We start from the raw sequence: 24,963 nt of genomic DNA on the forward strand, positions 1-24,963 counted from the left end.
AAGGGCATTGTCTCTACTGTTATAGTGAGAGCAAAAGTCATCAGGTAATGAATGGGTTGCAGTATCTCTTGAGTGCTTGTTTTTGTAAATCAAAAGCATGACACAGCTCTTTTGCATCTTATAACATTCTAGCCAAATGCTGCTGAAAGTTGTGACCAAGATTGTATTACAATAATGATTATTCACTCAACTGTGTGATTGAGATCTTTCCATTTAAGTAATACAGGCACTACCCTGTATCCCATCACTTTGTAGCAGTTTGCTGGAGAGTTGACAGTCCTATACCAACACAATGTAGTAGGATATATACATCTCACCCTAGCTAACAATTCCACTGAAGATTATATGAGACTCAGTTTAAAACATTGCACAATGCATACCTGATCACATGTAACTTGCATAAGATAGAGCATAAATAGGCTTGCACTTGCTCGTTACGTGAAGAGTTGGAACGTTTTCCTATATACTCTTTGACATTGCTGAGGTTTTGTACCTTCCCCAGGTTTGTAACAGACATTATTTCATGTGTAGCAAAATAAAGGTAACTCTGAGACCATTGAATTTGTCAGAACCAGTGATCATGAGCACTGTATAAATGATACTATGATCTGGCAAGTTAGTGACTAATTGCACTTGGTTTCAGAAACTAGGAAGTTTCTTCATGGGTTCACTGGAAGAATCTATAATAAGAATAATAATTTGAAATGACTTGCATGTAGATACAAAAGAAAACTAAATCTCTTTAATAGTATTTAGTAGCAGAGCAACCTTGGCAGAAATATAGGAAAATAACATTATTTGAAACTAAAGACTAGTTTTCTTTTTGCCTGGCAAGGAGGAGGAGGAACATGTGTGGGACACTGCTGTGTACAATTGGCTGCCAAGTTTCGCCCTCAAATATACAGTCAATTCACTTTACAGTATATTCTGTGACGCGCTTTGAGACATCTAGAAGGCATGAAAAGTATTATATTAAATTAAAGGATTATGATTATTATGTAGAAACTGGACTCTCATATGCTATTGTTACTGTGGAAATAGACAATAATTTACAGCAAATGCAAGGATTATTTATCAATATATTATAGTTCCGGATCCAATTGTCATTTAGAGACGTGTAATGTACAATAATAGAACACTGCTTTACCGTTATGTGACTAACACAGTAGAACAAGTGAAACATAAAAATAATTATGTGGTGCTTTTGGAGTCCTGTAGCTCAGTGGTTAGAGCACTCGCTTTGCAAGCGAGACATCTGGGTTCAATTCCAGGCAGGGCGAAACCTTAGACAAGTTTCCTTTTCCACACACCTAATAATAAACCCTCCAAAAAACAAAACAATAATAAATTGGTCATTTTCAATCCACGACTGTTTGTGGGACACTGCTGTACGCAATTGGCTGCCGCATTTTGCCCACAAATATACAGTCAATTCATTTTACAGCATATTCTGTGAAGTGCTTTGAGATGTCTCAAAGACGTGAAAAGTGCTATATCAAATGCAAGCATTATGATTATTATTATAATATATGATTGTAGCAGAAAGATGAAAAATGTCCTTATGAGATGGTACAATATGCAATATTTATTGAATAAAATTACATATCAGTGGAGATTTTAAATTTTCCTTTAAAGGGAAATTATATGAGACGTATTGTACATAGTTAACAGCAGCTGAACTGTTAGCAGAATATACTAAGGGACAGAATGAAAACTAAATTACTCATTAAGCACTGGAACAGTTGAATGAAGAAATTATATTAAATACTTAAAGGAGCTGAAATTCTGCAATGGAAATGTTTGTGTCATCTGCAATTTAATATTAGAGATAAACAAGATAAAATAATAGCAGCAGTATTTATGGCTAAGTTTTATTTAAATAAACTATGAATAGGACCATCCCAGGCTCTAGCCCAAGTATTTACTGTGAATAGTTTCAATTGTGTGATACAGGTACTGTACTTTTGGTTTGACTATCACAAGCTATTTTGATATAAGACCCTTTATAGTGAAATCCTGTTAGCTGTGAAAGAGTTTGATTAGGCAAGCAGCTTCACTTTATTAAGAGCTGGTAAATTGAACTATAAATGAAATAAAGGTTACATATTAAACAAGATTAATAACTTCAAAATTACGGGAACAAAAAGGAAACCGTTAAAGTGTGATCAGCATGAGGAACAAACTACTAGCACATGAAGAAGAAATTGCACAGAATTACAAAAAGGAACAGCTAAACCGATTCAGGCTTATGAGATTTAGAGATAAATACATAGAAGGAGGGGTAGACCAAGTCGACCAATCTACTCCTGCCCAAAATTGCTACTATGTCCTCCACCATGAAATGACATAGGTGTATTGTACTGTGAAATACTGAACGTGCCTTGCCTCAGCAAACCAAACGTCCTGAAGAAAATACTGAACAGCCATAAAAGTGACATTTTATATTCAGCATATGCTCTTTCAACACGGTTGAAAATACACTATCTTGGTTCACGGATCGTGATTCTCTGAGTTGCAAGTAGTGATCCTGAAATCTGTCTCGTTGACCCCATGGAATTCTGCTGTAAAGCAATCCTCTGCAGGTTTCTACCCGGGACCTACTTCTGGTTACCAGCAGGAGTCACTATTAATCTATGTAGTGACTACATTTTGAATCCCATTGTCTCTCTTTATCGAGTCACTCCATACAAAATTTGTGTTGCTCCTTCAGAAAAAGGTCACTTTTGATAAAACTTCACCCAAATATGAAAAACATGTCAGCTAATGCTTCTTCTGCATTTCAATTCCCAGTTGAATTATTTGCATTTATTTAGTTGTTAATTCTAAAAAAGGTGAATTAAATAGAACCACTAACAAAAGAACAGGAGTTCACAACCATTCAGAAGTCAGAAGTATAACTAGTCAAGGTTGTTTTTTTGTTTGCTATGTTTGTTATCAGACAGCTTACACAGTAACAGATAAAAAAAAGTTAGCAACAATTTTATAGGAAGAATCTTTGACTATTTACATAAATACATAATTTCAAGAACAAAGCACCATTCTAATAAGAAATGGACTATTTCAAAAACAACGAGGAAATACATACATTTTTCATCCTGAATATTACTTGATTTACTATGGGACTTAGGGTCATCAAATGTTATATTCTGATCAGTAGTACTTGGCTTCATCACCAGCTCGTAATAATGATAATCCTTGTATTGGATATACACCTGTAGCTCCTATAACTTTCAAAGTACGGTGGTTTATTTTGTACTCTAAAATGACCTTTGTCACCGGCTGAATGTTAATAACCCGGCCCTTTCAAGAGTCCTTGTTGAGCCTGAAGGGCAGCTGCATGAATTCCACAGTCTCTGGCTTCACAAATCCCAGGAATCCCTGGATTACCAGGCAATCCTAGCTGGCCAGGAGCCCCAGTGTACCCCACTGGGCCCCGTGGACCTGGCTTTCCTTCTTTGTCAACACCAGGATACCCAGGATACCCTACAGGACACAGAAAGATAAAGTAGCTTTGAAATAGGGGTCACCTGAGCAGTACATTTCTCATTTGTTCAACCCAGGCAAACAAAGAAAGTGCTTGAGTTAAGAGAATATATGAAATCGGTGTCTCTCATGAGGATCTATCAACACATGAAGTTTAATTTGCCTTTTAACCTTCTCACCATCCAGTTATATATTCAACCACAAGTTCAATTCAAACATACTGCTCCCCCTTAGTAGCATTGTTTTGAAATGAGGTTTTGTGGAGGTCTGAATGCTTTCCATGGTGTCTCCTGTTCCCAGATATAAAATATTGTCTGAGGAGAAAGTACAGCTCTATTCTGAATTTTAATTATATTAAGTTATGGTGGCTGTGAAACAGCCTTAAACAGCAGTTCTGTTCCTGGGAAGAAGGTACCCAGAAGGGGAGAAAATCTATCCTATGGTATGGTCACGACTGGTCATGGAAATCTTATGTCTACACATACGTTTAAATGAATGGGGGAAAATTCATATCTTGGAAATTCTTTAATGTCAGGAATGTATGTGTGCATAAGGGTGTCTGTCTAGTATGTGTGTGTGTGTATGTATGTATGTATTTGAGCGAGCGAGCGAGTAATTGTATATAAATGTTTAAATGGATGGTGCAATTATACTAAAATAGATGGTACTATCTTCCTGAAAACATGTTTAGAAAACCTTTCATTGGTTTACGAGCATGTGAAACAATGATCAAAACTCATCTTTATTCATCACACAAAACTCATCACTTATGTATGTGATATTCTGATGATGACAATGAAGCAAACGACTTCTGTCTCTCCTCCCTCTGGGCAAGAAAAGAGTGTTTGCCATTAAATCATTAAGCCAATCTTTCTTTCATTCTGATCGAACATGAAGCCCTGAAATTGACTTGTTTGACTTTGAGCATATCAAGCTACCTACCTCTAGGGCCTTGAAACCCTTCTGGACCAGGAAGACCAACTCCCTGAGCTCCCTTTTCACCCTTGTCACCTTGATCTCCTATAAAATGATAAAAATATGGTTCTTTAAACATCACCAAAGATAGTTCTAGACAGGAAATCTTTTTAAGTTAAGCACCAACCTGAATAAATATTACCTTTAGCACCAGGAGCTCCTTGTGATCCAGCAAATCCAATTCTACCCCTTGGGCCACGTTCACCCTCCAATCCATCAAGACCAGGTTTACCCTTTCAAAAAATTATTATTTTTAAAGAAAATAAAACAAAATATTCTTAAAATCGCCATATTTTTAAGAACAACTAACTTGGGTATGTGTATTTTCCGCATCAACTTTAAATTTAAAGCTGCAATTTATGATTTAGCCTGAAGCATTTCAGAAAATAAGGCCAATAAACAAAAGAAAAGAATCAGCCCACGATGTCCTGGAGACACCACTGTTTTTTACAGTTTTTCCAAAAACTCAATAAAGAGAAAGCCAAGGTGAGAGAGACACTGCTCATCATAATTATAAAGCATAAAAATATATAATCATATCAAATATAAATAGGGAAATAAAACAACTAATCCAATTTTTGGTCAACATTGGTTGATCTTTGATCAATATAGAGTAATAAATAGTGACTTACTTGCTCTCCTGGTTTCCCTGGCAACCCAGAAGGACCAGGAGGTCCCATCAGTGTTACATTGTTGGTTGGACAAGCTGTCATACATGTCCGTCTGATTGCTGATGCATAGATTGCTATCTGCTCATTTATCACACTTTTACATAACTCATATACTTGTTCATCAGGCATTCCTGGACCCTGGTGGTAACACAAAAATCTTTTAAACAGTTGATCCAAAAAATTGATGATTTTACCACGCTATAACTGAACATAGAACTTCTTCCACCCTATATCTATTACTGGAAAGCAAGGTAATATTGCTTTGCAATGCAGAGCAGAGAATCATAGACTGTACAGAAACAGGTCATTTCGGCCATCAAGCTCCTACTCCTCATCAGATTATCAGGTGTTCTTAAAAATATAGCAATTGTGCAACCATCTCTAACAATAGTAAAAAATCGTCCTTTTTTGAAGAATTGAGAAAGAAGCCTGAATCGATTCATACTTATTGTGTTTATAAAACATTGAGGTGAATCAAAGTATTGCTAAAACCACCTCCTGAAGAATTCCACCTATCTTTGGAATAAGCAACTCCACTGGCTTCCCATCACACAGAGGATCCTGGTCCTCATCTTCAAAGCCTTCAATGGCTTTACTCCCCCCTACTCCTTTGACATGCTAACGCCCTACCAACTTGCCCACTCCGTCAGCTTCACGTCCCCTGGCTCGCCCACCCCACCATTCAGCCACTCTGCCCTACCCTCTGGAACTCAATCCCTCAGTCCATCCACCTCGTCCCCTCCCTTGCCTCCTTCAAGTCCCATCTCAAGACCCTCCTCCTTGACCATGCCTTAGATCACCCTCCTTCCCCCCCTGCCCTCCACCCTCCCCAATCCCAAACCGCAGCTTGGGTCCGAAACACAGATTATCCAGCACCTTGGAATGTCCTCCTGAATAGTGCTAATGGGATCTTTAATGTCTCCCTGAAAAGAGAGATAGGATCTTGGTTTAACTTGACACCTGAAGGATGACACCTCCAACAATGCACCCCTCCCGCAGCACTGTACTGGAGTATCAGTTCAAAATCCCAACATTAGGTTTGAACCCACTGACTGAAAGGGGAGCGTGCTACCAACTGAGCCAGGCTGACACCTGAGAAGTAATATTTGGGGATTGTTTGAACATACCTGAGAGCCCTCAGATCCCGGTTCTCCTGCTGGCCCAGGTTCACCCGACTCTCCCATGGAACCAGGAAAACCACGTGGTCCAGGGATTCCAGGAACGCCTCTTCTGCCATCTATTCCAAACAAACCAGGGGTCCCACGCTGTCCTTGCTACATAAATGGCATTAAGTTAAAAACCAACAAAATTATTTGCATATCAATTACCGTTCTGACATTCAAATATAAAACATTATTATTTTATCTAATGAAGCAAAAGTGTGGCGCAGTCATTTTCTTTGTGTTTAATGGAATATGCTTAAAGAGAACAGAAAGTATGGCAAAGCAATTTCCAGTAAAGCAACTTCAATATCTCAATTCCAAATATTGTGCTGGTGTGATGAAATTACTGAGCAGCCCTGCTATTGATATCCACTCAAGGTGATAAGGTCTATTAACATGTGCAGGAAACTGTCTCAATCTCTCTTTGATCATTTTCAAATTTTGTCATCCTTTTTGGAATGTTTGCTGCCTAAATGGAGTCCTGTAGCGTATTGGTTAGAGCATTCGCCTCGCAAGCAGGTTCAATTCGGAGACAAGGCGAAATATTAGGCAAGTTTCCTTACTCCACACGCCTCTGTTTACCTAGCAGTAAGTAGGAACCCGATTATTAGTCGATTGGCGGATCGCTTTCCCAGGGGTAATAATCCCTACGAAAATAAATAAAACATTTTTAAAAATTTAGTCAGTCAATCCACGACTGTTTTTGGAACACTGCTGTGTAGAATTGGTTGCCACGTTTCAGCCACAAAATATAGTCAAGTCACTTTACAAATGTAATTTTGCTGTTTTTGTTTATAGTATATTCTGTGAAGCGCTTTGAGACGTCTCAATGACGTGATAAGGCACTATATCAAATGCAACAGTTATTATTATTATTATCTCAACTGTTTCTCCTCAGTTTTCTCCAGTTCTTCATGTTCTTCAGAGGAAAATTTTTATTCAATTTCCATTACATTCAAATCATTTTTCTATTGCCTCTTCATATAGTATAACTTAATGAATCACAGGAATACAACAAACATATGGATAAACAAAGCCCTGCTGCCCTTTTGATCTCATCCTTCCAGAATAGCCTTCCTACAATCTTGCTATTACCGCTTAAAGCTGATTCTTAAATAGTTCCAGTGGCCTCAATTGCCCTTCCTGGTATCTCATCCTGACTATTGATTGATCCACTGAAATACTTTCTGGGCTCTGTCCTAAAATCAGCTTCACAACCATTACCTTGTGTCCTTTTGTTCTACTACCTTGATGTATCTGACATTTTTGTTCTGGAAGTATAACCATGAATTATTTTAGTTGGTAAGAATTTATCTAGTTCCTTTTTGAAAACTTTTTATAGTTTCTTTTTCCACTACCTATGCTGGTTGTTTTCTCTTCACTATCACATTTTTCTTTTTCTTAAAAAAAGGTATTTCTTCTGTTATGTTCTTATGCTCTCTTTTGCCCTTATTTTGAAGGTATGACTAATTTAATGTATGTCCTTTATTTCACTTATAGTCCAACTCTTAATACAGTCAAACTAGTTGCCAATGAATATTTTAACTGAAATGGGATTTCACTAAAAGGTGAATTATACTTGTTTTATATTCATAAATGCCCTTTGCATTTAAATAAAAAGTAACAGTGCCATGTATACAGTGTAGAAATATTCTTGTTAAATACTTAGGCAAGAGATTCTCCATTTATTAATAATAATCCGTGTTTTTGATGTGGTGCCTTTCATGTCTGGAGGATGTTTGAAAGCGCTTCAGAGGATATCTTGTAAAGTGGCGTGACTGTATTTGTAGCCAAACACGGCAGCCAATTTGTGCAGCAAATTCCAAAAATAGCCATGAATTGAAAGACCAATTTTATTTTGGGAGATTGTTGGTCAGAACACCAGGAGAAATTCCCTTCTCTGCCACTGGATCTTTAATGCCCACCTCAACAGGCTGATGGGACCTCAATTTAATGTCTCATCTGAAGAATGGCACTTCCAGCATTGTAACTCGCTCTCCCCACCCCCAGCACTGCACTGGAGTATCAGCTTAGACTATGTGAGTTCAAAGACCCTGTCTTAGGTCTTAAACCTACAACATTCTGACTTAAAGGCTAGAGTGCTACCAACCGAGCCAGGCTGACACATATAGACTGACAAATAATGTAAATAATGTGCATTATTTATTTTGTATCTAATGGAATTTGTTTCAAAAAATTACAAACCTGGCCTTCATCACCTATGTCACCTTCGTCACCCTACATAGAGGAAAAAAAAGAGATGACATGTGGGGATATTTGTGAAAAAACACTGGCATTTGATTCAAGACTGAAACATATGAATACCTGAGACCCTTGTTTGCCTTCTAAACCAACTTTGCCGGTCTCACCCTAGAAAAAGATTTGAATTGTAAATTAGCATTTTTACAAATAACAAATATCTTCACCTGATCTCAACTTACACAAAATAACAACAATAATTTGTATTTATATAACGTCCTTCACACGGGTAGTGTCTCGGAGCGCTTAAATATGATTATGAAAGCTATATAATCATCCTTACATTTGACATAAAGTGCTCTGAGATGCTACCCTGCATAAGTGCAAGCTGTTGTTGTACAGTGCCTTTTACGTCAGAGAGACGTCCTAGATCGCTTCACAGGATATACTGAGAGCCAGTGGAGGGGATCGGTTGGGGACAAGGAAGGGGGTTCATGATACCCTAATCACTTTGACCTCAGTAAATTTCATTGAGTCTGACACGAAACAAAGGCAGAGAAATATTGGGAGGTGGCAGAAGGGTGGAGCTGCTCACAGATGGCACTTCTTATAGGCTTTGAGGTCACAATGTTAGTCGTCTGATGACCCCAGATCCCTCGGCTCAATTTAGCCAAGTCAGCCAAATCTGTTTCAGATTTCACGTTGCAACTACAAAGTCACAAAAGATATTGCTGTATATTTTGTGTGCATAGTTTAAAGGGCCCTCAAACGTGATCTGCCTTAGTGCTCCTGGATCCTGAATCTGGTGTGGAGTATGAATACAGGCAGAGTCTAGTTAGGCTAAATGGCCTGTTCCCGTGTGTAACTTTCTATGTAAAAAGCTTCAATTAAAAATAATTAAAATAAACATTTAGATAGTTGGGTGACATTTGCTGTACTTTAATTGAAATATTGATCCAAATGAGGCACAACAAGTGAATTAAAGAAGTACTGCATTCAGTGAAAAAAGTAATGGATAAACAGTTTTTGGGGATAACAGTCATGTGATATTTTTGTCCTTGTCATTGCACACTGCACACTAACAAAGGGTCACGTGTCATGTGAGTTTACAACTTCAGGTGGAAGGATTGCTTTCATTTGATAATAATATCATGAGACCTATATGTGTAATTTAACCTCACCTTAACCTTTCAATTTTATTGAGCCACTGAGACAGGAGCTTACAAAGAAGTGTACTGTGTAATTTCTTATATGGTTTCCCTTGTTGACCCGCTTATTGTATATTGCTGAAGAAATGCTCACCTTTTGACCATCGGGACCAGTTTCACCTTGTGGACCCTATTACAAAGCAAACACAACGTGTAGTAAAATATATTTTTGGAAGTCAAGTTTACAAAAAAAACATTGGCATGGTTTTGTTGTGAAATCTACTCACAGGTAAACCTTTTATTCCTTGAGCACCTGGCTTTCCTGGTATTCCAGGTTCCCCTGCATTGCCTTTAGGTCCCTGTAGTCAAACAAAAAAAAATGTGTGATTCTCAGACATTTCCCCGATAATCCCTCAAAAAAAATTTGGTCACTCAATGCACGACTGTTTGTGGTGTGCAATTAGCTGCCATGTTTCACCCACAACGTTAAGTCACTTTACAGTATATTCTTGAAGCGCTTTGAGTCATCTAGAAGACATGATAAGGCGCTATATCAAATACAAAGATTATTTAAAAGGGCCAATTGAGGTTAAGTTAAATCATATTTGAAATAAAAAAACCTTTAAAAATGGCACTGTTTATCTAATTTATACAAATAATGATCCTTTCATTTGATACAATTCCTGATGGTGTCTTTCGCAGGGTTTTCTGTGAAGTGTAGTAACTGTATTTGTAGGTGATTGCGGCAGCAAATTTGCACACACCAATTTCCTACAACCAGCCACGAAGTGAATAGCTAATTTTATTTGGGAGATTCTTGACCAGGTGACCCTCCTCTTTTCAAATAGTGCCATGGTATCTCTAACATCTACCCCTGACAATGCAGCATTCTCCAAGTACTGCATTAATGTGTCATACTAGACTACGACTTCAAAGTCCCGATTTGGGGCCCACACTCTTCTGACACTGAAATTCCTACCATCTGAGTTACGCTGACACCGGTTCATACTTTTCAGTTGTTAGCTAAATATGACAGCTTTGAAAAATAAAAACATTTCAGAATTTATCTAATTCGGTTTTCAAACCAATCCTTAGCCTGGTACATCCTTCCCTTGTCTGTTTTTACACTGTGGAGCAATAAGATGCAAGATTACACTTGACATCTTCCATGCCCTTGTAGCAGGCACCAGAGACAATTGAAGAATAGGGTCTGCCAGGCCACTCTCTTCTACCTTCTTGTGGCCAGTTTCAGAACAACAAATAACAACAGAAGCCTGCAAACAAGTTGCCAACAATTCTCTTAGCCAGGGGTGCATTCATTTAAAAACAAAGTCTTCTTCTGGAAAGAAGTTAAAAAGAGTAGCAAGCATGGTGACTGTATTTTGCTGCTCCACCTCATCCTTGATGTCACTCACCATCCTCCATTTTATATATAATATATATCTACATAATATATAAAATATATTATGTACTTTTTTGTCTATTATAATCTATTTTATAAGAAAGGAAAAGTTCAATTCACAGAATTCTTCATGATCTTCCAATGGGTAGATAGCATGCATGAAATTCTTATTTCGGTTTGGATACTCTTAACCATGGTGATAAGTTTCCACCTGCATCAGACACCTGGCTGACAAGTAGTCAAGAGTAACCTTTCACTATCAAAACGCAAGGATATTGCGTTTGGAAAGAAGCAATCTGATCGGTGTTAAGATTTCACTTTTACAACATTATTCATTGAATTCAAGGTAAATAAACTTGAGTGACAGGCAACCCTGGGAGGAGTTCTCACAACTTTTTGGTTTGGTGCTCAATACGCTACTATTTGAGTGATCCACACTACATCTGCAGTTTTTTTAATAGGCTGATATCCCAGTCTCTGTAAGAGGGGAAAGAGATACTGGTGATAGTACTCTTGAGATCAGAATGGTAAGCAAAATGATTCAAGAATTACTTTACAGAATTCCCTCAAAATATGTTTCTATTTCCTTCTGAAGATACTCTATAATGTATTTTTGCTGTTGTTATTTCTCATTTACCCTATCTTTGTCAGTATGAGAAATAAAATAAATAGTAGCGACTTCATGTCATTTAACAGAACAGAAATTACAGAAGTGAAATTATTACTTCACCAAATACAAAGAGCAAGATCTCATATTTTTCTCCTCCCATGACCATTTCCCTTCTCTTGTGCATTTATAAAGAATCTTGGTTAGGGTTTTCTGATGTATTATAGATTGGGAGTGATTTTCTGAGCAATGTGGATCCTCTGGTTTCTTTATTTCATGGAAAATTAAGAAATGGTACATTAATATAGTTCCCCTTCTGCTGAAATAATTGCAAGAGGGCTCTCCAATGAGAGTAAAATTTTTCATGTGACTTTCCACGTGTAGGTGGCATGCATACGTGATATTCTCAGTTTGGTTTGGATACTCCTAAGCAGGGTGATGCATTTCTGTATGTGTCAGACACCAGGCTGACCAAAATATACACTTCCAGAATACTGATTACCTACTATCATCTTCCCATAATAGTAAACAGTTTCTTAAACAAGTCCAGCATTCTGGCCTCAACTACACTTCCTCCAGTTGTTAATTATCCTCTGTGTGAACAATAATTTTGTGGTTTCTTCAAGCAGTTTATCACTGGACTCCCAAGTGTACGCATGAGTCACTGAATTTTATTTTGTCAGTCACTGCATAAAGAAATCAAGAAATGCATAGAATCAAGTCATTCCATTTCACTTCTGGGGGAGGCAGAAAGATGTCCTTCTCCATTTCATTCTGTTTGAGTTGTGCATCTTTCTGAAATAATCTGAAAGCAAGATTGATGACAGTGAAGTCCAGAAACAGGACCATCCTAGCCTTCCACTAGAGCAGGGCAAGTGGAGGTGAAAGGTTTCCAGTAGAGTACACATACAGTTACAAAATAAATATGGTAGAAACCAAACTTGTGGAGGAGTTCATGACCCATTCGCACTCCTCTGTGAAATGATCCTGCATAATGGGGGATGAATATAAAATTGGAAAATTATTTCATAAATGAATGTAAAAGCTACATTTTCTCTTCCAGCTCAGTAACTTAAATTGGAAAATAACAAGAAACTTACTTGCAAACCACGCAGCCCTTGTGGCCCTCTTGGCCCTGGGTCCCCTCTGTTTCCCTACATAGGTATTAACATAATATTAATATTTACATGGTTAAATAGAAGCCATCCTTCATTAGGTAAATTATTCACATGCATGGTCTAAGAGTAACAATGAATTAATAGCATAACAAATTAGTGTGGAATAAAAAGTACCTTTGCTCCTATTTGTCCTGTTTCACCTGCTAAACCTGGAACTCCCAGTAGACCCTGAAGTCAGATCACATAATATGTTTTGAACACTTTCCATCAGAACTTTCTTTGTAACAAAAGATGATAAAATGATTTAAAACATTTTACTTAATTAATTTCAATTTACATCTTTGCCTGGCTCCCCATCTATACCAGAGATTCCACTGAGTCCAACAGCACCCTGAAGGGAAGAGAGATCTAAAATTAGATTTAAATCCACAATATACAACTATTAATGATAACAGTAAAGAAATGTCTGTTTGATTTCACCTTTCTGCCCTGTGGTCCCCTCTGTCCTATTAATCCTGGATATCCCTTCAACAGGAATGGGAAATAAAAGACAAACAGTAAAATGATGTTGCATTTACCAATAAAATTAATGTCATAAGAGACACATCACCAATGATAGCACACAATAAAATCTAATATATACACTCACCACAACTATGGTCCAAAACTGCTATTGCTAATCCATAGTTCATTGTCTAAAATCCTACTACTAAATAGTTAATAATCAATAAGAAAGTAATACATTCTGCATACAAATTAACCCCATAGTTTTTCTTTAATATCCTTGAGAGGCCACAAGTAAAATCATTGTTTAGCTTATTTTCATATGGCAATATGTCTAGTGTTAGAGGGATGAATTCTAGGATTGACTGAACAAGCTAAGGTTATTCAGCTTTGAAACTAAACATCTCAGAGAAGATGTTCTAGGGGTACATAAGATGCTAAAAGGATATAAATAAATATAAAATAATAAATCCAATACTTTCAGATATACCAAAAAATACATATAATAATAATTTGGTCACTCAATCCACGACTATGTGTGGACACTGCTGTGTGCAAATGGCTGCCATGTTTCGCCAAAATATACAGTCAATTCACTTTACAGTATATTCTGTGAAGGGCTTTGAGACATCTCAAAGATATGATAAGGCACTATGTCAACTGGAAGGATTATTATTATTATTACTACCAAGCAATAATAACTTGCATTTATTTAGCACCTTTCAAATAATAGATCAACTTAAAGTGCTTGAAGCAGCAATAAAAGAGGCCATAAGCTTCGGGTTATGAAGGTTAATTTTGGAATCAATACATTTCTGTACACAGACGGCATTCAAAAGCTGAAATGGTGGGGATGGGAGTTTATTCCAAGACAATGTAGTGATTTAAGACATGGCGTGATGCCAAAATGGGAAGACAGTAGAATTGGTACTCTGGCAAAAGATGAAAGTAGAGATGGGCCAAACCAGCATCTACATCCAAGCCTTCCTTATAATTTTCCAATGTTTTTGTTTTAAAACAAAATCACATTATTAACTTCTTCAGGAAAATTAATATCTTCAGATAATTAACATTTTGAACTAAATCTATCATAAGAAACCAGCCTGAACTCTGCAAACGTACCATATAGCCGTGGTCTCCTGCATCTCCTGAGAATCCAAGCTCACCAGGGAAGCCCTGTCATATTCGCATATACATAGAAAAGATAATAATCCAGTGTGAACAATTATTTTGTGCAGATTGCATTATTAAGAATCCTGTTCAAACATTAAGCAGAACAATAATAAATACGTAGTAAACCTTTGGTCCCATGGCACCAGGAGATCCAATTGCACCTGGTTTGCCTCGAGAGCCCTGTTATAAAGAGCAAATAAAATTGATTTAATCATGGCAATGTCTTCTTACTGCCCACAGCAATAAGTGAAAACTGTGGAGTTTTTAATAAGTAAACATAGTAACTTTTTATTTTCGCCTGCAGCTGTTGTTGATTATCGGCCACTCGCTCCCCGAAGAAACACTTACCTTTTCACCCGAGGGACCGGGTCTGCCTTCTTCACCAACTATTCCGATATCACCCTGAGAATAAATGCAACATTTATTGCAATCTGTCTGAAACATTGCAACATCAAGACACAGCAATAAAATAGTGCACACTGGAATACTTACATTTTCACCTTTGGATCCTGGTTCCCCTCGTGGGCCTGGAAGTCCAACTGAACCCTACAGTTAGGAGTTGTTAAAATGATTATCTGAACGTAGTACACAGTTCACTGTTTAAATTTTGGTTGTGGATGACAGACTCACAAGCAAGACTTGAGGCAGGGATTCTTCCACTGCAAACACAAAGCTTTAATGGGTAGAATGGCTCTAACTGGACAAACAGTAGGACACTTTGTCAAAGTGAAAATTGTTCTCTGCTCTTCCCAAAATAACTCTCTTATAGATCACATGCAGGACTACTTTTAAAACAAAAGCCAATTTATTTTATTAATAATAATAATCCTTGCATTTTATGTAAGGAGAATGTCAGGAGAATGTCTCAAAGCACTTCACAGGATTTGTTGTAAAATTTGTTTTGTAAAGTGGAGTGACTGTGTTTTGTAGGCTAACCAACAGCGAATTTATGCACAGCAGTGTTCCACAAATAGCCATGAAGTGAATAACCAATTTTATTCGTGTGATTTTCACTAAAAGATTACTATTAAAGCAAACCTAAGAATATTTGAAGTTTTGTGCCTGATCTGTCTCAATCTAGTTAGGAAGTTTGAAAACTATTGCGCTTACATAACAATTTGCAAGATAATAATAATAATAATAATCCTTGCATTTGATATAGCGCTTTTCACGTCGGGAGGACGTCCCAAAGCGCTTCACAGAAGACACTGTAAAGTGAATTGACTGTATATTTGTGGGCGAACGCGGCAGCTAATTGCGCACAGCAATGTCCCACAAACAGTCGTAGATTGAAAATGACCAATTTAATTATTGTTTTTTTTGGAGGGATTATTATTAGGCTCTGTGTGGAGTAAGGAAACTTGCCCAAGGTTTCGCTCTGCCTGGAATTGAACTCAGGTCTCTCACTTGCAAAGCGAGTGCTCTAACCACTGAGCTACAGGACTCCACAAAGATAATGGCAAGTACGCTGTTTGTGCAAGACTTTACATAAAATTACATAGAATATTTCAGCGCAGACACAGGCCATTGGCCCAAGTAATCCAGGCCAGTGTTTATACACCACATGAGCCTCCAACCCTCTTAATTGCCTTTTCCATATCCATTCCCTTCATGCATGTGACTTTAGAGGTGCTTATGTTCATATCTTTACATTCATTAAGTTACTTCAAACTGGAAGGAACAGTGGGGATTTTGCAAAAAATGAACTAGTTCATGCAACTGTACTTTCAATTACTTAATATTTCTTAACATAAAGTTGACTTAGTTTTATCTGAAAACATACATCGTTTGAACACACTACAAAAGACATTCAGGTTGGTGGCAACAATTGGAAGGATAAGAACAGTATTTAATTCCTGCAAATTTGTTTTCTTGTCTTTTTAACAATATATACATAAACCATTTAGATAATTGAGGTTCTTCACTGAATATCTTAAAAGATTCCCAAAAAAGACAAACTGTCTTTTTAATCCTTTCAGGGCATAAAATATATACCAAATAAACTGGTGAATGGGTTTAATTTGTCTGCCTCCTGTATTGTTGAAGAGATTACAACAGCTTCTTCCCCACCATCTTAAATGAAATGCATTTTAAAGGAAATTAGAGACAACGTCGTTTGAGGGAGTTTATTTGAAATTATGTAAATGGATAAATTGAGCTTTGGGGGGGGGGGGGTGAGAGTTAACAATGAATCTGTACTAACTGAAACACGCAGAACACCTGACTTTTGGCAGTGACTGGTCAACTTTCCATGCTAAAAATGGCTAGCTTCTGGGTTGTCAGGTCACTGCCGACATCACTTCCTGTGCATTGAACAAGCAGAGAGCGTCGTGATGTAATTTCCTGCTTGTGCACAGACACACTATGTGCAGGAAATGATATCAGCAACTACCTAGTGACCCAGAAACTGCCAATGTGGTGAATAACCAAATAATCTGGAGAATTGTTGAGCAAAATATTGGGATAAGCCTTTTATCTTTTTGAATAATATCACCATATTTTTAATATCCACCTGAAGAACAGGCATTTAGGAACTCTGGTTAACTCAGTAATGTTTCACAAACAGTTGCTATTCTCATGAGTGAATATATTTAGCAAATTTCACCGCTGTTCCTGGCCTAGTCCATTCACTCTTAAAACCAGTATTTAAGTCAACAGTTATCGGTGCAAAATCACATCTCATCTTCACCCATAAGTCAGTTCCTTTTAAGAAACAATGATTTCCAAATCAAGTCTAAATTTAAGAATTTTCCACAATTCTGCGCAACCTTACATTTTAAAACAAAATGTTTTTACAAGATACATGAGATTCGGGCTTTATGTACTCACGAAATTACAAGATTAAATGTCAGGAAATTATCTCAGTAGTCTCCAGGCTACACTTAGCAAATGAAAATTATTGATGCAGGGTTGCAGAGTTTATCCCAACCACAAGTAACCCTTCACTACTTATTCAGGAATCTTTCAGACTATCTTCAGTCTTTGAATACAGTGCACATACCCACTGTTCCACATTATGTATACTCTATAAATCCATTGGTGAGAAGAAGATGAATTGATACAAAGTATATGTACATGAGGTGTAGATTCTCTTATCCATTTGCAAACTTCAGTTTATGCACAAAAAATTTGCTGTACCTTTTGCCCAGGTTCTCCAGCAACACCATTCTCTCCAGGGAGACCAGGGAGTCCCTGGGATGCAAAGCAATCTTAGTTTAAGTGTTTCACACATTAGAAATAGTAAAGCATTCTTCAAGGATTTTAAATATCTTTCAGCAAAGGTGGGTTCATACTTACTATGGCTCCTGAGTAACCAGGATCCCCTTCAGATCCTTCTATTCCTTCCTCGCCCTAAGAAAAGCATAATAAAATAAACCTATTGTATATTGCAGAAATACATGTGCTGTAAACATAATAAATATGAACTAACAAATTATTCCTTGCTTTTAGATAATAAATGCTCAATTTAATCAAGTTTCACTAACATCAGTTCACAACAATGCTACTTTCCAAATCTTATTAATGCGCCATTTATACAGTATATTTGGCAACAAATCACTTCCAAACATTTAAGCGTGAAGGCACATAGGCTGTTCCAATCATACTGGAGCACTGCTCCCAACAACACGTTGTAAAAATGGTTTCAGAAGCAGCACGGTTCACACTTGCACAGTATAAATGTGGTGGGTGTAACTCACACCGGATTTACTCTGCCATGTTCCATTCCTAGCCTTGAACAATTCATCAGCTTTGAAATGACTTATTTTTAATGCTATTAAAGAGCTGGTTGTGCTAAAATCTCTATGCTCACAACATTAAAATTATATTATTGGGTATTTCTGACACCTCAGGACAAACCTGGCTTCTTTCTTTCCATTGCTGCACTGCAGTATTTGTCCTGAGTTAAATGCAGAATTAATATCAACATCTAAATAAAAAGGATAAGGAAGATAATAAATAATAAAAATTAAGGAAAGTGTCTAAAGACAAAGTCGAGAAGAAGCACAGAAAAGAAAGGGAAGAGACAGGGAATTGAAGATTGTTTTCACTTTGAGTGTCTTTGTCTTTAGGTCTTTTACGTTTCACTATTTATCATCTTCCTTTGTTCCTTTATTTATACATTCATAATTTTCCCTTTTTATTGATACAAATTTCTGTAAATCTCTGGAATCAATAATAAAATACTAGTTTGTCATTAAAATAATCCAAATTCAGGTTTAAAATCTATTTATAGATTGGTAGTTCTCTGTGGTACGATATATAGAGATTTGCTCAACACAGTGATACACAGACTGATAATTTCTGGTGCAAAAACCATAGAATGCAATCGCTATAATAAACCTAGAAAGATCAACTCAACTGGTATCTAACTAATCTCTACAGAGAAGTTATTGTTATAGGAATGAAAATGAGCAAATCTAATTAAGTATTAAATATTTAATAACTGATAACAAATAGTTTAGTTTTATTACATTATAACAAAATAAACTGTATTAGTGGTAATGAAAACACAACTCCTAAATTCCAGTTAACCTAAAAAGTGTAAATCCTTTCAGGTCACAAATAGATGAGGAATCCTCCCTGGAAGTTTTTAACTTCTGACAAATAGTATCTAACTGCACATATCAGACACGTAATGTGCGCATTCTATATATGGATATATATGTAATATATCTATTGTTAATGAAACTTACCCTTTCCCCTTGATCACCCCTTCTCCCCTGGGCACCTTTAAAACCTTGGTAACCCTACAACAAAATAAATTCATTTAGGGTTTGCTTCAAACATGTATATATAGGTGGCATTTCCCTCATTTGAGTGAGCTCATGGAGAAGACCGTACTTGCGAATAGCATAACACTAAGCCACAGAAACCATAAGGTTGGATTCCTTGCACTGTGCTGAAGTGCCTGATCTAACCAGCTCTGATGCCCATTCCCATTTTCCAGTGCTACTTGCTGGAAAATAGATGCAAAAGAATAGAAATTGGATTATTTGCAAGAAATTGGATTATATTCAATTCCACAGAACCATCAACAGATGGACTTTCAGCTATTCTGCTCTGGCTCTCGCTAGTCTTGCCCCCTCTCTCCCCTTTTTCTAGTCCCGCCTGAAAACCTTCCTCTTCGACCATGCATACGGCCACCTCCCCCCCCCAACCCCCATGCCCCACCTCTCCCCCCGGCTCAGAGTCAGGCTCCACCACTGTTAAGTGCTCTGAGATGCTACCCTGCGTCAAGGGCGCTATATAAGTGTAACTTTTTGTTGTAGAAACAGGAGTAGGCCTTCAGCCCCTGGAACCCATTCCACCATTTTATAAGATCTTGGCTGGTCAGTACACCAAGTCCAATTACCTGCCCTTACCCCTTATCCCTTAATACTCTGACCTAACATGATGTGGTTTTACATACCTTTCTGCCCTGAGGTCCAGGAAATCCATTGGTACCTTCCTCACCTTCATAACCCTATAACAAAGACATATACCTCAATACGTCAGACAAAAGCATTATTGATTTGTGCATACCAACTCCGGAAAGATTCTTCAAGTGGTGGAAGTATATTACCTTTGAACCAGGGAAACCGGGGAAACCAGACATAGCAGCCACACAGTCACATTCTGCTGAGGCGGTTTCAATTCCTAGAGCGTCACACTGCATTGAATAACAATTAATGAATCAAACGATCCAAAACGAAACAAAAGCAAATTGCATTTATATAGTGCCTTTCATGTCAGGAGCACATCCCAAGGTGCTGAATTATAGAATTTTTTTTTCAAGATTTTTATTTCTGTGAAAGTTCAAAAACAATTATGAAATGTAAAAGAACATTTCGCCATGAAATATATAATAGGGTTAGCAACAATTAGCAACAAGCGGAATTAATAGCAACTCCATGTCCCAAACTAGGGTACCCTGCTGGTATAATGAAGTGTATCACAGTCAGAGCAGATTATCCGTCAGTGGGCACGACACACTTACATTTATCAGCCAGATCCTTCATTTATTACTTGTGGCTGCAATATTAACAATTCCTGTTATGAATTGCCATAATAGAACCCAATCCCTCTGTACTACTATGTGTTCCAACGTTGTTATGGAGAGTCATGCAATGATGTGTGCAGGTCTGATTCCAGCCTTCTCCCCTCTACACTGAGTTCTTGATCTCAACTAGACTGGTGCAAAAGGCACCTTGCAAAGGCTATGATACACATCTTGCACAGGTGAGAAATAATCTGATCGATGCTCTTTTCTGGGTGAATCTCGCATGCCTCCTAGTAGTTGTTCAAGAGCATGCTTGGCAGTAGCAGGAGAACAGCAGTCAGTCTTAGATGCTACAACAACAATAACTTGCACAATATAGTGCCCTCCAAGACGGCTGGGGTCTCAGAGAGCTTAGCGATGGTGGAGCCCAAGGCTGAGCCTGGGGGAAGGGGACCGAAGGTGCAGTCAAAAAGGAAGGTCTTCAGGTGCGACCTGAAGATGGGGAAGGAAGGGGCAAGGCAAAGGGGTTGAGGGGGGGAGTTCCAAGGTTTCGGGGCGTAGTAGCTGAAGGCATGGCCACCGATGGTGGAGCGGAGGATTCGGGGAACTCGGAGGAGACGTGGAGTTTGGCAAGGACTGGAGTAATCGGGCTACGAAGTTGGTGCGAATGAAAATGCGGGCGGCAGAGTTTTGAATGAGCTGGATTTTGTGAATAGTGGAGGAGAGGAGACCAGCGAGGAGGGCATTAGAGTAGTCCATCCAAGAGGTGAAAAAGGCGGGTGGACAAGGGTTTCGGCAGCTTTTGGGGTAAGGTATTGTCAGAGATGGGCAATGTGGCGGAGGTGGAAGAAAGCAGTGCTGGTCAGGGACCAGATGTGGGGGAGGAAGGATAACTGTGGATCGAACCTGATGCCTAAGTTGCGCAGAGGTTCAGAGAGTATTAAAGATAGGTCGGGTAGGTTGAGGAGGTCGGAACCATGGGACGGAAGACGTCGGCGGGAGCCAAAGAGTATGGCTTCCGTCTTGTTGACGTTCAACTGCAGGAAATTTGCGCTCATCCAGTTCCTGATGTCCGACAGACAAGCTCATGACAGAAACTAATTCAGGTAAAAAGAGAGCAGTAAATCCTCCAAAAAAAAGGTGCAATTCATGAAGAAATTAAAAGAAAATTAAAGCAAATGTTAGTCTCTTATTCTAATAAATAATAACTTGCATTGATATAAGGAAACACAACAAATGGGAAAGAAAATATATAATAGGAAGATTTTCCTTTCTCAGGCATTTTGCACAGTACTTACAATTCCTGGAATTTCACAGCACCTTTCATCAGCTGCTTTATTTGGATTACTATAAATCTTGAACTGTTGTAGATCCACCTGAAGCAGAAACAATATTGTAGGGTGAATGGAGGTACATTTCAGTGGGTTAGTGAACTATTGCTTCAAATCAAGGTTTCATATCCAGACCAAACTGATGGCATGAAAATCTCCTCTCCCAGACATCTGTGAATCAAATGGTTATGGCCAGTCTCAATCTGGCTCTTTGTGAGTGTGAAAACTAAAGAAGAAGCTGTTTTATTGATTCATTGCACTGTTATTATCATTAAATTTGTCATTTCACACATTTCCTCCAATGCCACTCAGCTCTCTAGGATGTTACCCTGATGGAGGTTGTGAGCTAAAATAATGTCACCTCTACATTTACATTATATTACTGCAGACCCACCTGATTTTCTGAGGCATCTCCCCCAAGCAGACCCTGCTTACTTCTCCTCAAGAGGGGGCATTTTTGATATGATACAAATTTTGTCAGGCTCCAAAGAATAAAGGGTTGAGTGGAAACAGTAAGAATCCTACCCCTTGCTGAACCAACCGAGCTACCAGAATAGCTCTCCTATATATTTAACAGTTAATAAAATGAATAGACTTCATATACGGAAAAAGACTTACTAGTAGTGTAGAATCAGCCTTTGCTGCTGTAGCTAGAGAGGTAAATCCATCAGTAGTAATAGATCCATACTGTCTAATGGGGGCTGTGCCAACCTGCTGACAGTCAACAAGCAAAGTTAACTGGTTCCTTTTGGCGCTTAATGACAGCTTGTGCCAGGCCCCATCAAACAGCTGTCCTATGTTCTCAAAGATGGTGATCTCCTCTCCCACAGCTGCCACATTGTAGACTTCAACTGCATTCGTCTCTCCATACAGGCGAAGTCGGAGCTGCTCATCCCCGTTTCTATCGGTCACTTCCCATAGATTCCACACCATCTCAGGAGTGTCTTCTCTCATTCTGAAGGTCGAGACCAATGAGAATTCTTTGGGGAATCCATATGGATGAACAAATCTGTAAAATGTAAATAATATTTTTGCTGAACAATTGAAAACATATTTTAAAGGTGAATGTGAAGCTTTTTCAAACTTGTCAATGAAATAATAAATTCCATTCTGGTGGCACACTGATATGGCACTATACAAATGTAATTTGTTGTTGTCTCATACCTCCCACTCCTCCCCTCTTCCTGTCACTCTACGTACTGCCTCATACCTGGTCCCATTGCTCTACCCGCTGCCTCATACCTCCCGTTCTGCCTCTCTTTATGTTGCTCTTCACGTTGCTTCATGCCTCATACCAATCTCTTGAGAGGCAGCATGGAGAGCGACAGGAAGAGAGCCAGAGTGGGAAGCATGAAGCAGCTTAGAGAGCAACAAGAAAGTGGCTTCACTAATGACATCCCGCCCAGCAACCACAATTGTAAACCCTGGCTTGGCCCCTGGATGAGAATGCAGGATTTGGTGCGGGTGAGGGTACAGCCAGTGGAGTTTTGTATTAGCTGGATTTAGGAATATATTTAAAAAGTCTAGTCAGGAGATAACAAAGACATGAATGAGGGTTTCTACAGATTTGATGTGAGATAGGATAAAGATGGATAATGCAGAGGTTGAAGAAATGTAGTATTGGTTTGGGAATGAATGTCAGCTGAAGATCAAACTGAATATCAATGTTGCACACTCGTTTGTTGAGTTTGAAGGAAGCCAAGGAGGTCAAACCTGGAGGTGAGAAGGCAAATGATGGAAATACAGAGATCTGTTCTCTTTTTTGTGGAAATTACAGTCCAACTGTAGTTGCTAAGTCGATGTTTCCAGTTTCATTATACATTTTCTCAACAGCACCAAGCATTGTACCATCATTGTTCTCATGGCAGTAATAAAATGAGCTCAACGTTTTTGCTTCTAGTTAAAAAGGTGTGTGTTCAAACTCTATGTTGAAGCTTGATGGCTCCTAATGCTGATAGGCACTCCAGTGCAATGTTGGTGCAACACAATAGTGTAAGCGGTGCCATCCTTTCGATAAGATGTTAAACCAGGGTCACATCTGTTGTTCAAGTGTATGTTAAAAATCCCAGAATATTATTCAAAATGAGAAGGATGTTTCTCCCAATGTTCTGGTCGACAATCCTTCAGATAAATTGTTCATTCCCTTCACAGGGACCTTGCTTTGTTTAAAATGGCTCCTGGATTATCTACAAACACATGGTAACTACATTTCACAGGAATTCACCATGGAGTGTGATGTCTTGCCAGGCTGTATAAAATACAAGAATTATTAAAATGTTGCTCCTGATTTCTTGTAAGCAATGTATGCATTTTAAGTAGGTAATTGGGAAACACTCATCTTAAAAACTGGTAAATAAAATAATGTTAGTGAATGTTGGAAACTAAACATTGGAGAATGTGCTGTGCACTAAATCCTGTGAAGTCTTTCTGATATAAGAGGTCCTATGCTAAATAGAAGGGAATGAATAAAAAAAGCAAACACACTATATTACAAATCTCTCAACCTTTAAATGATAGCCCTTTCATACATCACATACCTTGTTTCTTTCCCAATCTGTATACTTCTTTCTAGGCGATAGGCTGTTAGGCCTATTTTGGATCCTTCCACTACATTAATTCCTGGTATGCTCAATATTTTTAATGTATCTAGCACATCAGTAACTGGAACAGAGGGTAAATGTGTCTATTAACAAAATCACGATTCTCTTTTAAATTCCATCAACCAGTATTTTAATGTAAACAAAATTGACAGATGGATATTATTTAGTACTCTGAGTATATCACTGTGCGCAATTGCCTACCGCACTTCATCCACAAAATGTGCAGTTAATTCACTTTACAGTATATTCTGTGAAGCGCTTTGATACACCTCAAACATTATATGCCGCTACATCAAATGCAAGGATAATTATTATTATTATATTGAAATATCAGGCAGAACACAGCTTATAGTTAGGAAATGCACAATTGTTATGGAAGGTCTTGATTTTGGATGTCTAAATCCTTTGATGGCTGCAAGGTTATTTCAGTTTTTAAAGACAGTCTTAAAATATAACATAATAACATCTATTATAAATAACAAAAAAAATCTTAATATAGTCTGTTCTGGGAATAAAAGATAATTCAATATTTTAAATGCATCATTCACTGTTCTAATCAGCATTTTCTGGTACTGAACAGTGAACAATGTCTGCAATGAGCAATGGGCA

General features: G+C 38.0%; 1 protein-coding gene across 1 annotated transcript in view; it reads right to left on the bottom strand.

Annotated features, from left to right (window-relative positions):
* Positions 1 to 3,001: 3,001 nt before the first annotated feature.
* Positions 3,002 to 24,963, bottom strand: part of LOC103185078 (collagen alpha-1(IX) chain-like) — a 33,521-nt gene continuing 11,559 nt past the window's right edge. Inside the window, exons 4-28 of the mRNA XM_042346994.1 lie at positions 24,292 to 24,415; positions 22,373 to 22,763; positions 21,722 to 21,799; positions 20,007 to 20,093; positions 19,854 to 19,907; positions 19,138 to 19,191; positions 17,741 to 17,794; positions 17,582 to 17,635; positions 14,936 to 14,989; positions 14,792 to 14,845; positions 14,561 to 14,623; positions 14,393 to 14,446; positions 13,247 to 13,291; positions 13,104 to 13,157; positions 12,941 to 12,994; positions 12,749 to 12,802; positions 9,927 to 9,998; positions 9,794 to 9,829; positions 8,618 to 8,662; positions 8,498 to 8,530; positions 6,257 to 6,403; positions 5,091 to 5,267; positions 4,601 to 4,691; positions 4,426 to 4,503; positions 3,002 to 3,483 (exon numbers count right to left, since the gene is read on the bottom strand). Of these exons, the coding sequence (XP_042202928.1) occupies positions 3,287 to 3,483; positions 4,426 to 4,503; positions 4,601 to 4,691; positions 5,091 to 5,267; positions 6,257 to 6,403; positions 8,498 to 8,530; positions 8,618 to 8,662; positions 9,794 to 9,829; positions 9,927 to 9,998; positions 12,749 to 12,802; positions 12,941 to 12,994; positions 13,104 to 13,157; positions 13,247 to 13,291; positions 14,393 to 14,446; positions 14,561 to 14,623; positions 14,792 to 14,845; positions 14,936 to 14,989; positions 17,582 to 17,635; positions 17,741 to 17,794; positions 19,138 to 19,191; positions 19,854 to 19,907; positions 20,007 to 20,093; positions 21,722 to 21,799; positions 22,373 to 22,763; positions 24,292 to 24,415 (2,204 nt within the window). The 3' untranslated portion in view covers positions 3,002 to 3,286. The remainder of the gene's footprint in view (positions 3,484 to 4,425; positions 4,504 to 4,600; positions 4,692 to 5,090; positions 5,268 to 6,256; positions 6,404 to 8,497; positions 8,531 to 8,617; positions 8,663 to 9,793; positions 9,830 to 9,926; positions 9,999 to 12,748; positions 12,803 to 12,940; positions 12,995 to 13,103; positions 13,158 to 13,246; positions 13,292 to 14,392; positions 14,447 to 14,560; positions 14,624 to 14,791; positions 14,846 to 14,935; positions 14,990 to 17,581; positions 17,636 to 17,740; positions 17,795 to 19,137; positions 19,192 to 19,853; positions 19,908 to 20,006; positions 20,094 to 21,721; positions 21,800 to 22,372; positions 22,764 to 24,291; positions 24,416 to 24,963) is intronic.

This window comes from Callorhinchus milii, unplaced genomic scaffold (assembly GCF_018977255.1).
Source record: "Callorhinchus milii isolate IMCB2004 unplaced genomic scaffold, IMCB_Cmil_1.0 Scaffold2, whole genome shotgun sequence".
Classification (NCBI taxonomy): domain Eukaryota; kingdom Metazoa; phylum Chordata; class Chondrichthyes; order Chimaeriformes; family Callorhinchidae; genus Callorhinchus; species Callorhinchus milii.